This window comes from Falco cherrug, chromosome 8 (assembly GCF_023634085.1).
Source record: "Falco cherrug isolate bFalChe1 chromosome 8, bFalChe1.pri, whole genome shotgun sequence".
Classification (NCBI taxonomy): Eukaryota; Metazoa; Chordata; class Aves; order Falconiformes; family Falconidae; genus Falco; species Falco cherrug.
Genome location: NC_073704.1, coordinates 55,598,713 through 55,611,725, shown reverse-complemented (window position 1 = coordinate 55,611,725; position 13,013 = coordinate 55,598,713). Strand labels below are relative to the sequence as shown.

Here is a 13,013-nt window from a genome sequence, read left to right as displayed (position 1 = left end):
CTTGCCAGGATAGGGATCCCCAGCCTGGTCTCCCAGGCTGCAGGAAGGAAGGTCACTTGCAGGGGAAGGAAGCAGCATGTGGCCTTGCTCCGGCCTCTGCTGCCTACAGGGGAATCCGCAAATCTGCTGTCCACTCCCCGTGGGCCCCCACCCCTGTTGCTGCAGAGGGTGACATGCCAAATACCCATGTCCTGCGGGTTGGCACCGGAAGCTCTGCAAAGTTGGACTGCACCAAGCGAAAGCCCATGAGCCAGACATTCACACCAGCTTGAAGGAGTAATTTATTTTAACAAGGCAAAAGAAGGGCTGACCACATAGAAAGGGAGCAGCACAACACATTCAGTTCCAATGTCACAAACCACAGCCAAGTCTTTCATGCCTGGTTATAACTACCTCTAATAAAGGTCCTTCCTCCATCCCCAGAGGCTTTGCATAGCTCAACTTGAAAGGCACTGAGCCTGTAAGTAACTGTCACCTGTCTGTCAGTCCCTGCTCGATTTAGAAAATGGTCACGTCAAGCCTGTGCTTGCAGGTAAACCTGATAGGAAAGGGCAGTCACTGCACGTCCATCTTTTCCTGCTTGAGTGATGCAATGAAATCCTTGTACTCCTCAGGATAGAAATTCTTGTACACGTTGATCTTTCTCTTGATCTGCTTGGGAGTATCCTGGTAGTAGTTCTTCTCATCTCGAGCCATTTCCTGTGACAAAGGAGAGGGTAAATCAGAGAAGCAGCCCCAAGAGTAAACATTAAACCAGCCCAGCCAAGCTCCAAAGGCACGCCCAGGCCAGTGCTTGACTCCGATGGGGATCTGGCCCAGGTTCAAAGTGCTGCTTCCCCTTAATAATCAGCTGAATGCAAAACAGAATCCAGGAGAGAGGATGAGCAATTCCCATCCTGCAGAAGATCCTGGAGTGAATCGCTCTGGGTGCTCCTCACTCCAGGACAGCCAGTACTTACCTTGTAGTTCTCACCGTGGTTCTGTATCATGTACCGCACATAGTCAATGAGGTCTCGTGAGAGCGTGTTTGACTTCTTCTCAGGTAGACTGGCCTCATATTCCATCTCTAGGCAGAGGACAGAGATACCGTGAAGCAGGGGAGGGAAGCAAGCAGCACCTCACAGGTCCCCAGCCTCTTCCTAAGATCAAGCCTGGTGGCTGCTGCAGCACAGCTCAACTGCTTGCACACACAGGGCTGCTTCCCAGCACGATTGTGTAGGAAAATGAACACGACAACAGCCCTCCGCATAGGCTGCAGGCCTCCAGGCCTGCGCTGCAACTCCTTTCCAGCTCACACCACAAGGAGTGGAGCCTTTCTGCCCAAGCTGCAGAAGGTGACTGTTCAGAGCTGCTCAGCCTACCACTAAAAGGCGCAGGGTACTGCAGCCGCAGTTTCTTCTCACCCTGGTGCCACACGCCAGCCCATTTCAGAGTGACAAGAGCCCTCTTGGGGCTGCAGGTGGAAATGCTGCAAAAAAGGCAGCACAGGAATGAAAAGGAAATTGATGAGGACACACAAGAACAGCAGAGCTGCTGTCCTGGCTCCTGGCTCAGCTCTGGCCTGGCTGGAACCCCCAGCTGACTGCCAAGGGGGGTACTCTTCCACAAGCTTGGAGAATAAGTAACCCCCTTCCCTGCCCCTGGCACAGCACAGAGATGAGAGACAAAATAGCGGACAGGGCCTTGGAAGAACCCCCAATCCAATGGCAGTGGTGCAGTTCAGCAGGAAACCTGCCAGGGCTGGAGGTGGTGAAGCGCTCCCTGGAGAGGACAGAAGCAGCACTGACCGTTCACCACGTAGGGCTTCCGCACTATTTTCTTTCCTTGTTCCCGTCCATCGCTTTCCACTTCCATCCCCTGTGTTAAATGAGGGACAAGGTAACTCAAGAAAAACCCATTTGAAAGAGAGCTGTGTCACAATCCATTGCTCCCAATACTCCAAAATGCTTATACAATGGCTGCAAGAACCAGGAAATCTCAGCCGGCTTAAGCAGAGCCTTATTTGCACCACTAAGGTAGCTCGTGGGAAAGCCTGTTGCCCAAACAATACTGCGTGAACAAAGACAAGGGGCAAACAAGGTCACTCGTGGTTCTTCTCATAAGTGTGATGTTTCCCAGGGCCACCTTTTGCCTGGAAGCACTGCCCACCAATGCAGGCAGACCCAGCTGGTGCTGCTGCACGAGGAGGCTTTGTTATCAGAAGTATCTCAGCCACCGGATTTCCAACCCCACCTCTCTGGCAAGTCCCTGGAGACTGACTGACGTTAAAGACCATTATTTCTCCGTATCATTGTAGTTTGTTCCCACGCCAGGATCCCGGCAAGAAAAGCATACCAATAAGGATAAGAAACCCATCCACCTACAGAGGCTGATCCAGGGCCACCTGCCCCGCGCTCCCAGGCAAGGCTGCTCTCCACACTGCTGTTCCCCAGCCCGGCTGCGTGTCCTGGGGGAGGCCTGACCTTTCGTCCCCCACGAAGGAGCAGCCCCAGCCGAACCCCTCGCCCTTCCCCAGCGGGGCACGGCCACACTTACCAGCAGCTTCTTCTTGGGGATGGGGACGGCCTTGTTGGGATCCTCGGCCAGGCCCATCTCGGCCAGGTTCTGCGCCACCGACTTGGACGGATCCCAGGCATGGCGGATATGCGAGCTGCGGGGGACAGGCACGGCCGTCAGGGGCTGCGCCCACCGCCACCCCACGCACACACAATCGTCCCCCAAGAGCCCACCGAGCCATGCAGCACCCGGCCCCCCGCCTCACGGCGGCGGGCTCACTACCGCCCTGCCCACAGCCCGGGCCCGCGCGTGGCCGCCCCGCAGCTCTCACCAGGCGATGCGCGGGGCGGCGCGGCGGCGGGCGCTGCGGTAGAGCCGCTTGCGATTGACGTTGTAGGAGTATTTGTGCCGCCGGTTCTTCCCCTTCGCCTTCGGCATGGCGGCCCCACGCTGCTGCCGCTACCGAGCGCCGGGCCGAGCCGCGCGGGGCGGGGCCGCGGGGCACCACGGGAACTGTAGTCCCGCCCCCGCAGAGCCTCCCGGCCGGGTACTCGTCGAGGACTACATCCCCCAGCATGCCCCGCGGCGGGGGCGGGGCGCGCGGCCTTCCCGTAGCGCTGTCCCCATTGGCCGTCGGGAGAGCCGCTTCCGGGCTACGGCTGCCGGGGAGTGCGGCGGGTGGTCACCTTCCCTGCGGGCCGCAGCATGGCGGCCGGGCCTCCCCCGCCGCTGGAGCCCAGCCCGCTGCCGGTGTTCACGGAGGAGGGCTTCGGGGACAAGTTCCTGCGCAAGACCCGCGAGAACCCCCTGGTGCCTCTGGGTGAGGGGGTCGGGCGGGGAGTGCCGGTGCGGGCGCTGAGGCGGGGGGAAGGGCCAGAGGGATGAAGCCCGGTGACCGGGAGGGCCGTGAGCAGTGGGGCGGCCCCTCCTGAGCCCAGAGCCAAGGGGCTGCCCTCTGGGGAGGCACGTCTCCTGGCTGCGGGTGCTATCTGACAAGCCAGCAGCGCTCAGGTCGGGGGGTAGGTGGGAAGGAGGCGGGAGCTGTTCCTCGCAGCCGCTGCCCTGCTCCGCTGAGCTGTGCCCGTGGCCTTCTCCACAGGCTGCCTCTGTACGCTCGGTGTCCTGACCTACGGACTGATCAGCTTCCAGAGAGGCAACACCCGTCGTTCTCAGCTGATGATGCGGGCACGTATACTGGCCCAGGGCTTCACCTTTGCGGCCCTCCTGGGAGGCATGGTGGTCACAGCCATGAAATCTAGAAAGTGAAGTTGGACAAGACAGAAGCTGCGGCCCACGGGTGTGTACCTACCAACCTGTACCCCAGCTGGCAGGATGGATTCTCGCTGCAGATGCAGTTTTCTGAGAGACAGTTGTGCAGTCTTGGTGGAGCCAGTGCCAGAGAGGCTCTGTGTTCCAGAGCACTGGAAGCGCAGCTAATACACCTCAGTGATTAACCAGAAATTTGGGCTGTGGCATTTTTTGATTCCATGAGACCTTATGCTCCCACGACACTGGAGGGTGGGGCTCACTGAGGCTCTCCACTCCCATCAGGCCTCCTGTCCCTGCTTGGTGCTGTCACAGTCTGTTAAAACTGTGTCCTGTGTGTCAGAGTCTGCACTGAAGTGTGGCATTAGTCGGACAGTGAACCAGCATTTGAGAAATGAGCAGCCCAAGCAGGCAGGAACAGGTCTGTTTATGGCTTGATCTTGGCAGGACAGAGTTCATAAGCAGGAGGTGAGTTGTCTGGGGAGAATATATAATCTGTTTGGTATAAGCAGTGAGTAATAAAATGAATTGCAGCAAGATTCTGACTGATACTGGCTTGCAGAGCATTGAGAAGCCAGAACAGTAAACAGTGTAGGAAGGAAAGGGAGCAGGCACAGCTGCTTTGGAGCTGTGATGATGCAAGCAGTACACAAGAGATATAACTCCCTGTGAAAACAAGTTAGGAATTCACATTTCCAGAACAAGGCCTGGCCGCGTTCTCTGGGACACACTGCTGCTCCGGCTGGGGAGTCGGTTCCTGCGCAGCTCACAGCTTCATGGGAGCTGGACCTGGCTGCTGAGAAGTGCCCTGTTCCCAGAGGCAGCTGCACTGCCTGTGTCACCACAAACATTGTCATGGGTAGCTCCAGTTCCTGCAGTTGGCGTTGGATCGTTCAGATCGTACCGGGGGTGTTTGGTGAGTGAAGAGGCAGTGCTCCTCTGTGTCAGGGCCACAGAGCCAGGGGGACATGGGGCTGTTGGCTCTGTTTGCTGCAGTGGTTTGTACCTACCAGTAGGCAGGGCCTATCTCTGTAGGGGAAGGGGGCACAGACACCCCTAACCGTGCTGCAGTGCATCCTCACATTGAGATGCCTGGGATGTTTCCAGGCATTGCTTTCTGGGTGTCTCCATGTTGGTGCTGCACCCCAGCGCCCCCGGCCTGCAGTGGCTTTGCAGCTTTGCTGAGCACACTGTGGCCTTACAAGCTTCTCTGGAGGACAGGCTGAGGGATAAACCCGCTTCTGCCCGCAAACAAGCACTTTGATTCTTCTGTCCAGGGAATTGTGCCAGCGGGCCTCAGCAAGGAGAGAGGGAAGGCTCTTGCCCAGCAGAGCTGACTTCTGAGATGCAAGGGTGGGGCACAAGCCATCGCCAGCTCGGAGCAGGGTGAGCTCCACCTTGGCACCAGGGAGCCCGGGGCCCTGCCCACCTTCCCTTGTTGGGTGCCTGCTTGGCACATCTTTCCCAGAAGCAGCCACTTTTGGCTGCCTCGATGGCACTTCCAGCCTGGCCAGCTTGGGGCAGGGGTGTGACAGGCTGCTGAGGGGCAGAGCTGCAAGTGTGGTGCCCAGCAGCGTGGAGATGGGCACGGTGGGCTGGGGAGCAGCTCCCTGGGCAAAGAGCAGAGCCCTCTGATGCTGCTGCCGCTGCTGCTGCTCTGGCCTAACGCAAAGCCTGTGGCCCTTCCCCCTGCTCCTGTTTTTTCCTGTAGGACATGGTTCTCCTTCAGCCCCATTCTTTCCACAGGAAGCTTTATAGCTGTGGGTTTTCCTTAAACACACGCGTGTTGCTGAAGCAGAGAGAAAACAGTGCCTTGCAGGACTGGTGGTAATAGGTTTATTGTAACAGGTAATTTGAACAGTCACAGATACCAAAGCTGAGGGGATGTAGAACAGCTGTGGGCACGGCTCCCCAGGAGCTGGCTGCCCCTGCCTGACATGGGGTGCACAGCAGCTGGGGACCCAGGGGCCTGGCTGCCTGCAGGGGCTGGAGAGACAGGGCGAGGGGGCTCTCCGCCCCCAGGAAGCAGCCAGAGGTGCTTTCTGCTGCTCTACAGTAAAAGGCAGAGGCAGACAGCTGAGTCCGAAGGTCTCTTGCTATCCTGCATTGGTGTCTAGTCTGCACTGCGGCAGAGCTGCCTACACATGCCAGAGCGTAGGGGGACAGGGTAGGAGTGATCAGCCCTACGGACAAGGGGGCACAATGCCAGCACACACCACCAAGTGACTCCCTCCACACCTATGTCCCGTGCCAATGCCCCAGACCCAGGGGTGCCTGGTCACACAAGGGCTGCAGCAGCAGGGCAGGAGACCTTCCTGACTCGTGGAGCCATAGCTGCAGGGCAGGAGAGCTCTGCGGACTTGGCTTTTCCACTGAGCAGGGCTCAAGCAAACGTTTTGTGGGCCCTGCTCCGCATCCCCCTGGCCTGCTGCTGCGAGCCCTTCCCAAGCCCCCGGCAGGTCAGACCTGAGGCACAAGCTCAAGGCTGCCCCGCAGCAGGGTGGGCTCAGGCCTGCCCCTCTCCGGCTACCCAGGAGGTCTGTGGGCTTCAAGGGCTGGGCCTCTGAGCCAGAGGGGCTGGTGCCGGCCCTGCCAAGCAGAGGAGAGAAAGCTGGTGTTTGGGCTGGGAAGTGTGTGCCTTGGGTGGGGACCAAGACTGAGGCATCTCACCATGCTGCCTTAGGCATGCAAATCCAACCGGGGCTAGAGAGAAGCCACAGAAGAGCTGCAGACAGATGCCTGGGTTGCTCTCTAGGGACAGTACAAGCCCTAGTGCCAGAACTCTGCCCAATCCTGCTCGGGGCCCTTGGGGAGCTAAGGGCTCGACCTGCCCCACAGCAGCTGGACCTTCCTAGCTCCTCTGCAACCACACAGCCTCCATCTCCCATCTTAGGAGCAGAGGAAGGAGCAGAGCCAAGGGCCCACGGAGCCTAGCACCTCACATTCCCAGCTGCTGGTGGTCTTGGGGGAGGGACAGAAAACATCCTGTATGCTCACCCCATGGCCCCTTCCCAGTGCCCTGCTCCACCATGCTGCCAGGCACCAGTGGCCCCACAGGACAGATGGGACACTGGACACTGCAACTGCTGCCCAGAGCCCTACCAGCTTTTTGGGATGCACAGTCAGGCTGGGGAGAGTTCTGCGGGGCTTGGGGCAACTACTTTAAGTCTGGCCTAGCCTGGGTATCTGCACTGACACTCCTCGGTCCCGGCTAGCCTGGCAGCAGCATGCTGCGGCCGTACCCCCCAGAGGACCTAGCAGTGTGGAGCTGAGTCAGAGCTGTTCCTCCACCCTCCCAGCCCCGCACCAGCTCTGCCCTAAACCCCGTAGGAAAGGCAGACAGCAGCCCAGGGTCCGACTAGGATCGCTGCCCCAGGGTTAGGACCCAGGCCCAGACACGGGGCTGCCATGCCTGCAGCTGCCCAGTGCCAAGACAGTTGCAGGCAGGTTTATTCCCAACATAGGGGTGAGGTGGGGAACACGGGGCGCGGCGTTCCCCCTCTCTCAGCCAGGCCCCTGGAAACAACCTCCACAGCCCAGGCCAGGGGCTCCCCAGCTAACTCAGCTCTGCCACCCAGTGTAGCTTCCTGGGGAAATGCCACAGTAATAAATAAGTGTAAAAAGAGATCGATGCACCTTTTAAGCAAAGGAAAACCATGGGGAGAGTTACAACCAGTGACTCGAGCACAGCCGAGGTGCACACCAGGGAGCAGGGGGCAGACAGGGCGAGGCCCCTCCTGGGCTGGCCCCATGAAGCCACCCGGCTCTGTGAGCCTGGCTTTGCCCTGCTGCACTCGTGCCAGCCGGCAGCTAGCGGGACAGGGGTGTCTGTTTGAGGGAGATGAGCACCGAGCGCATCCGCGAGACATCCTTGCTCTGCTTGCTGCTCTTGGGGTTGAAATCACAGAGCTGGGCCACCTTCTCCCACTCGGAGCCTGGGGTTTCCTCCTTGGACTCCTTCAGGAATGCTTCCTCTGAGGCCCTGTGGAGACATTGAGGGTTGTCACTGGCAGAACTGCTTCCAAGGAGACCCTCCCCCCTCTGTCTGGAAACCCCTTGTGTCCCCGCTTCCTGGCCCCTTGTTCCAGCTGATGAGCTCAGCATCCTCTGCCATCTCAAGGCTGCTGTTGGCTGCACTCGCCCAAGACACCATTCATCCAGGGGCACTGGGGTGTCTGCCTGCTCCCAAGACTCCTCCACTCCCAGAGCCATCTCCCAAAAGGCACAAGACCCCACCGCTTTGCCTCTTCAACCAGGGGCCCCACAGGGGCATTTCCAGGAGCTCCACTTGACTCCTAAGACTTCACCATTTGGAGATGCTCAGCTGCATCATCCTCCCTCTGGGAGCTCACCAGGGCCTAGTACCTCCCACATCCACCCCCTTCCTTTGGCTGGGCAGCCAGTGCTGGGGCCAGGACCCCCAGACCCTGTGGGGCAGGATACAGTCTGTAAGAGGCACATACACATAGCCAATCACATCGGCGTCCGGCTGCTGGTAAAAGGCTTTGTCAGCGATCCTAGCCCCGAGGCACAGACAGAGAGAGAGCACAGAGCGGACAGGCAGGCAGAGGGTTAGAAAGAGAGAAACAGAAAGGGGGTTAGCATCCTCCCACAGAGCATGACGCACTCATCACCGCATACATGGCATCAGGAAAACCTGCCAGTGACGGCCGGGCTGCACAGACAGTGCCCCAACCCTGCCCTGATGCGAGGCCCACACAGGTGGGCAGGAAGCACGGAGATCCCAGGGTGGTCACAGCCACGGCAGCTCTGCACAGCCACCAGAGCCACCCAAAGCCTGGGACCTCTCCCCTTGCCTGGCAAAGCTCCATCCTTGTAGGGCTGGGCTGGCCCCTCACTTCAAGAGGGACATAGAGGCGCTGGATTATGTCCAGAGCAGGCCAACAAAGCTGGTGAAGGGTCTAGAGAGCAAGTATAAGGGGCAGCTGAGGGAACTGGGCTCATTTAGTCTGGAGGAGACTCAAGTGGGATCTTCTTGCTCTCTACAATTACCTGAAAGGAGGCTGTAGGCATGTGGGGGTCAGTCTCTTCTCCCAGATAACAAGCGACAGGACAAGAGGAAAGAGTCTCAAGTTAAGCCAGGAGAAGTTCAGATTGGATATTAGGAAAAATTTCTCAGAGAAAGGGTGACAAAGCATTGGAACAGGTTACCCAGGAAGGTGATGGAATCATCATCCCTGGAGGTGTTTAAAGCATCTGTAGATGCAGTGCTTAGGGACATGGACTTGGCAGTCCTGCATTAATGGTTGGACTTGATGATCTCAAAGGTCTTTTCCAACCTAAATAATTCTATGATTCTATGAAAAAAGGCCCCCAGACATCCCAGGAAGGCAGATCTGGCTGCACAGCAGCTCCCATCACAACCCTCGTGTCCACACTGACCCCAACATACCGGTTGTTTGCCCGGTTCTTCTCCATCTGCTCATTCTGACGCAGGTTCCACTCCTCCAGGTCCTTCTTGGCCTTTTCACGCCATTCCTGCTCAGTCACCTTCGATGCCGCATCTAAGGCCAGAGCAAGATAGACTCCATCAGCCAGACTGGCACCCACTGGGTCTGCTGGGCAGTCCCTCAGCAGGCAGGACAGCTGCAGCCCCCCAGGCCTGTTCTCAATCCCGACTAGTACGGTCTGAAAGGCATCACTGCCCTCAGGACAGCACATCTTGGGCAGGGGCACCCACATGGCGTGGGACACAAGACATCTCTCTGGGATGCAGCAGGGTCACCACCAGGTGAGGGACCCCAAAGGCTCCAAATGACACATCACAAGGTGCTACAAGCATGGCCACACACAGCCTTGGATCTCACCCAGCTCTTCCAGGCGCTTCTTCTGCTCCTCCCTCCACTTGCGGATGCTCTCAGGTTCCTGGGTCAGCCGGTCAGCCTTGGCTATGGCTGCATAGGCATCCGTGGGACCATTGGACTCCTACAGGACATGAGCACCGCACCATCAGCACCAGCTCTTCCCACAGCCCAGCCCAGCCACCTTGAAGGACTGGCAGCAGGGGAGGACTCCACACTCCCAGCGTTCAGACAAGCCAAGATAGGACAGAGGGGGGGTGATAGCCTGGGGTATCTGGGGCAGCATCCCCAAAGCGCTGCTCAAGCTGCTCTCCCAGCCCCAGGCCCTGTCACCCAGAAAGACTTCCCAGCGTTCCCCTCCTTGACTTGCTGCTCACTGCCAACACACCTCTCACATCCTCTGGGCAGCCCCACAGCAGAGGACGGCCACAAGCTTTGTGACATGCTTCCCACCAGCACCAGGCTTCCCTGGCCCCAACTCAGGCCGAGGCAGCCCCAGGACTGAGTGCTGTCACGGGCTTAGCCTCAACAGATGGGGAGCCCAGGCGAGAGGCAGGGCTCAGGGGAGGTGCTGCTCTCTGCTTGGACACCAGCCCACAGGCAAGACCCTCCCTCACTCCTCCGAGCCCAGCTGCCTCCACAGCTCCCGCCAGGCCCAGCACCACACTGGCTCAGCACCCCTCCTAATACCTTCCGCTGGCTGAGATGCCCAGCCTGACGCTGAGCTCAGCAACGGGATTACGGCTTTCCTCCAAGATCCCCAATCTAATTAAGTCTGTCCCGTTTCTGATGTGATTACCATCCAGTAAACTAGGCACGGGCAATGCACATGCCACACTGCTGAGCACCAAGTGGGGTAAAGGGCTCACCAGATGCTGACACAGCTACTCCTGTAGCCAGCAGAGCTGGGCTTTGGGGGAGCTGAGACCTAGGTGGGTGGCCCCCACAAAACACTCTTGGCCATGGGACAAGTGGGTTTAATGGGAGATGCTAGCAAGTCAGCAAAGCAAGTGTCCCATAGCAGCTTTGCTCTGGCCTCTGCCAAGAGGTGCTCCTGACTGCCTCAGAGCCCCCCAGGAGCTACCCAGGCTGGAAAGAGGAGGCTTTTGTGGGGAATGGAGGATCTGTCATCTGCTGTCAGGGTGCAGGCACTCCTTCAGGGCACACGCCACCTGCAAACAGATTTGGGGCAGGTCATGGCAGGTGGGACCAATCTTCTTTTCAAAGAGGGGTGAGAACTGAGCAGCCAGGACTTCCTCATGAGACCCAGACCTTTCCAGGAGCACCATAGCTGTTCTGCAGCTGGACAGTAAACTCCAGTCAACCCTGGGGGCAGAGCAGTGGAGTGCTGGCCCCATACTCACCCGATCCCCCTTTAGCACCACTGGACTGGGGCAAGGGTCTGAGCTCTCACCTGAAAGACATCTCCATTGACAGTGGCTCCTCCATTCTGGAAACCAGCTAAAGAAAAAGGAAGAAAGAGAAACACAACTATGTCAGCTACAGGTGATCCCAGAAGGGCTGTTGTTCATGAAACTGAAGCAAATCAGTTCCTGGGAGTCCAGCACACACCCCCATATGTGGGCCAGGACCCACAGTCTCCTGTCCTTGGTGGGATACAGTCAGCATCTCTTTATCTCCCAGATAAGCCTCTCTGGGCATTTATGTCATTTCAGTGTTTTCACTGTTTTTTTTATCTTATCTGAAGATTAGGGAAATGGTTCCAGGCACAAGGCTGGACACAGGCAGGTGCTAAAGACACAACAACCAACCCCAACCTCCAAGCGGCCCGGCAGAGGCTGCCGATGGACACAGACAGCTGACCCAGAAGCAGTCGGCCAAGCGCCCAGCAGTGCAGGGCTGCAAAGGGAAGGCAACCACGCCAGGGACAGGGCCCACAGAAACACTGCAATGTGCTCCAACAGAAGAGGAGGGCGTGCATGTGTACTGAGGCCCTCAAGAACTCACCTGGGGGGATGCCCCTGGGACGAGCGGCAAGGTTAGGGCTGGGAATGAGACACCACCAATATACACAGCCGGGGTACAGCCCCATCTGCCTCCCAGCCTCAAAGAACACTTAGAGCTGCACAACAGGGTCACAATGCCAGCGCCATGCAGGGTCTCCGCTGACAAGGGGAGAAGAGGCTTTGGAGGCATACTCCAGACCCTGAGTGCTTCCCAGTGACAAGCACAGGGCTTCCACCAGATAGCTAGCCACAGGCACAGGCAGCTCAGGCAAGCGCTGTCCCCACAGTGCTCGCCCCCACGGTGCAGCTCCGGCTACACCCAGCTCCAGCCTGTCTGACTGCATTTATCACTGCGGCTGCCAGCACCTCTCCGGGCCCGGGTCTGCCTCCACAGCCCTGCGTGCAGAGAGGTGAAACCACTGCTCTGCAGTCAGCACACGGAAGCCCTGTGGGCCTGTGTTAGGGAAAGGAGCCAGAGTACTGTGGCAGCAGCGTCCCTATGTCCATGCAGAGAGCAGACCCCTGAGCCCTGCTCCTGCAGACTGGAGGCAAGAGATCAGGAGTAGCACTTTCTACCTGCAGGGCCTGGGACCACAACATCCCCAATGGAAATGCTTTCCATTCCGCACCCCAAAGCGCCTTCCTGTCTGCAGGGACAGTGACAGGGCTGTCATTGTGCCGCAGCTCCACCTGGATGCCCCTCACATTGCCCCAGCTGGGGGCACCGAGACATGGAGACAGGGATCCATCCAACCCAGGGAACCCTGCCTGCGCACATGGGGGACAAACTGCCCCGCTGCTGGCAAGTCCCAGCTCAAGATTCACACCACATCTTGAGGTTTGAAAGGGAACCCGAACAGGTTTGGGACCAAGCACAAGCCCCTGAGAGCCCTTGCTGGGATGCAGGGCTGGTCCGCTGGGCAACCCCACCACCTGCACCCATGCAGGTGCAGCATGGACCCCATCACTCACTGGGGACAGTGCACATCCCGGGGGAACCCCGGTCCCACGGGGGGTGCAGCCTGGGGGCAACCTCAGGGCACGGGGGGGTGCAGCCCTTGACGCCCTCGGGGGTGGCAGCTCCCCCTGCGCCCCGCCGGCCCTGGCCGTGCCCGCCCGGCTCAGCGCGGCGCTCACCCGTTTCCGGCGGGGCCGCCTGCCCGGCCGGGGCGGCGGCCGATTCGCCGTCGGTCGGCCCGAAGCCCTCGTCGTTCTCGATGCCCGCGATCTCGCTCTCCTGTTGGGCCAGGAAGGCGGCGGCCGGGTCCTCCTCGGCGCCGGCCCCCTCGGACGAGGAAAAGAAGCCGAAGTCGTCGGCCATGGCCAGCCCGCCCGCCCCGCTCCCACTCCGGCTGGGCTGGACTGGGCCCGGGCGGAGCTGTCACTGCGGCGGCGGGCGGGGCGGCCGCGCTGACATCAGCGGCGGGGCGGCCCCGCCGGGCGCACCGCCAGGCCGAGCCGC

At 59.3% G+C, this 13,013-nt stretch overlaps 3 protein-coding genes across 4 annotated transcripts; 1 reads left to right on the top strand and 2 right to left on the bottom strand.

Moving 5' to 3' along the window:
- Positions 1 to 263: 263 nt before the first annotated feature.
- Positions 264 to 2,987, bottom strand: NOP16 (NOP16 nucleolar protein). The gene is made up of 5 exons (XM_055717847.1): positions 2,828 to 2,987; positions 2,536 to 2,650; positions 1,788 to 1,857; positions 960 to 1,066; positions 264 to 699 (listed from the first exon to the last, which is right to left on the bottom strand). Exons 1-5 carry the CDS (start codon positions 2,932 to 2,934, stop codon positions 556 to 558), a joined length of 543 nt encoding a protein of 180 aa, XP_055573822.1. The 5' UTR covers positions 2,935 to 2,987; the 3' UTR covers positions 264 to 555.
- A 157-nt stretch (positions 2,988 to 3,144) lies between these two features.
- On the top strand, positions 3,145 to 3,957 carry HIGD2A (HIG1 hypoxia inducible domain family member 2A). Its single transcript, XM_005436992.4, has 2 exons — positions 3,145 to 3,316; positions 3,596 to 3,957. The coding sequence occupies exons 1-2, from the start codon at positions 3,202 to 3,204 to the stop codon at positions 3,760 to 3,762; spliced, it is 282 nt and encodes a 93-aa protein (XP_005437049.1). The 5' UTR covers positions 3,145 to 3,201; the 3' UTR covers positions 3,763 to 3,957.
- A 3,428-nt stretch (positions 3,958 to 7,385) lies between these two features.
- On the bottom strand, positions 7,386 to 13,012 carry CLTB (clathrin light chain B). Of its 2 annotated transcripts, XM_055717845.1 has the most exons (6): positions 12,689 to 13,012; positions 10,999 to 11,045; positions 9,591 to 9,708; positions 9,176 to 9,287; positions 8,226 to 8,279; positions 7,386 to 7,744 (listed from the first exon to the last, which is right to left on the bottom strand). In XM_055717845.1, the coding sequence occupies exons 1-6, from the start codon at positions 12,870 to 12,872 to the stop codon at positions 7,573 to 7,575; spliced, it is 687 nt and encodes a 228-aa protein (XP_055573820.1). In that variant the 5' UTR covers positions 12,873 to 13,012; the 3' UTR covers positions 7,386 to 7,572. The 2 variants fall into 2 exon arrangements, with proteins under 2 accessions (XP_055573820.1, XP_055573821.1); XM_055717846.1 differs by lacking the exon at positions 8,226 to 8,279.
- Position 13,013: the final 1 nt, after the last annotated feature.

What these genes read in the sequence shown, in the direction of transcription:
- NOP16 (XM_055717847.1), bottom strand. Translation starts at nt 2,934, where the DNA reads ATGCCGAAGGCGAAGGGGAAGAACCGGCGGCACAAATACTCCTACAAC. An exon ending in TCCCCAAGAAGAAGCTGCTG is followed by an intron (nt 1,858 to 2,535) that starts GTAAGTGTGGCC and finishes CATTTAACACAG; the next exon opens with GGGATGGAAGTGGAAAGCGA. An exon ending in GAAGCCCTACGTGGTGAACG is followed by an intron (nt 1,067 to 1,787) that starts GTCAGTGCTGCT and finishes TCCTCTGCCTAG; the next exon opens with AGATGGAATATGAGGCCAGT.
- HIGD2A (XM_005436992.4), top strand. Translation starts at nt 3,202, where the DNA reads ATGGCGGCCGGGCCTCCCCCGCCGCTGGAGCCCAGCCCGCTGCCGGTG. An exon ending in GAACCCCCTGGTGCCTCTGG is followed by an intron (nt 3,317 to 3,595) that starts GTGAGGGGGTCG and finishes CCTTCTCCACAG; the next exon opens with GCTGCCTCTGTACGCTCGGT.
- CLTB (XM_055717845.1), bottom strand. Translation starts at nt 12,872, where the DNA reads ATGGCCGACGACTTCGGCTTCTTTTCCTCGTCCGAGGGGGCCGGCGCC. An exon ending in AAGAACCGGGCAAACAACCG is followed by an intron (nt 8,280 to 9,175) that starts GTATGTTGGGGT and finishes CCTCGGGGCTAG; the next exon opens with GATCGCTGACAAAGCCTTTT. An exon ending in GCCGATGTGATTGGCTATGT is followed by an intron (nt 7,745 to 8,225) that starts GTATGTGCCTCT and finishes ATGTCTCCACAG; the next exon opens with GGCCTCAGAGGAAGCATTCC.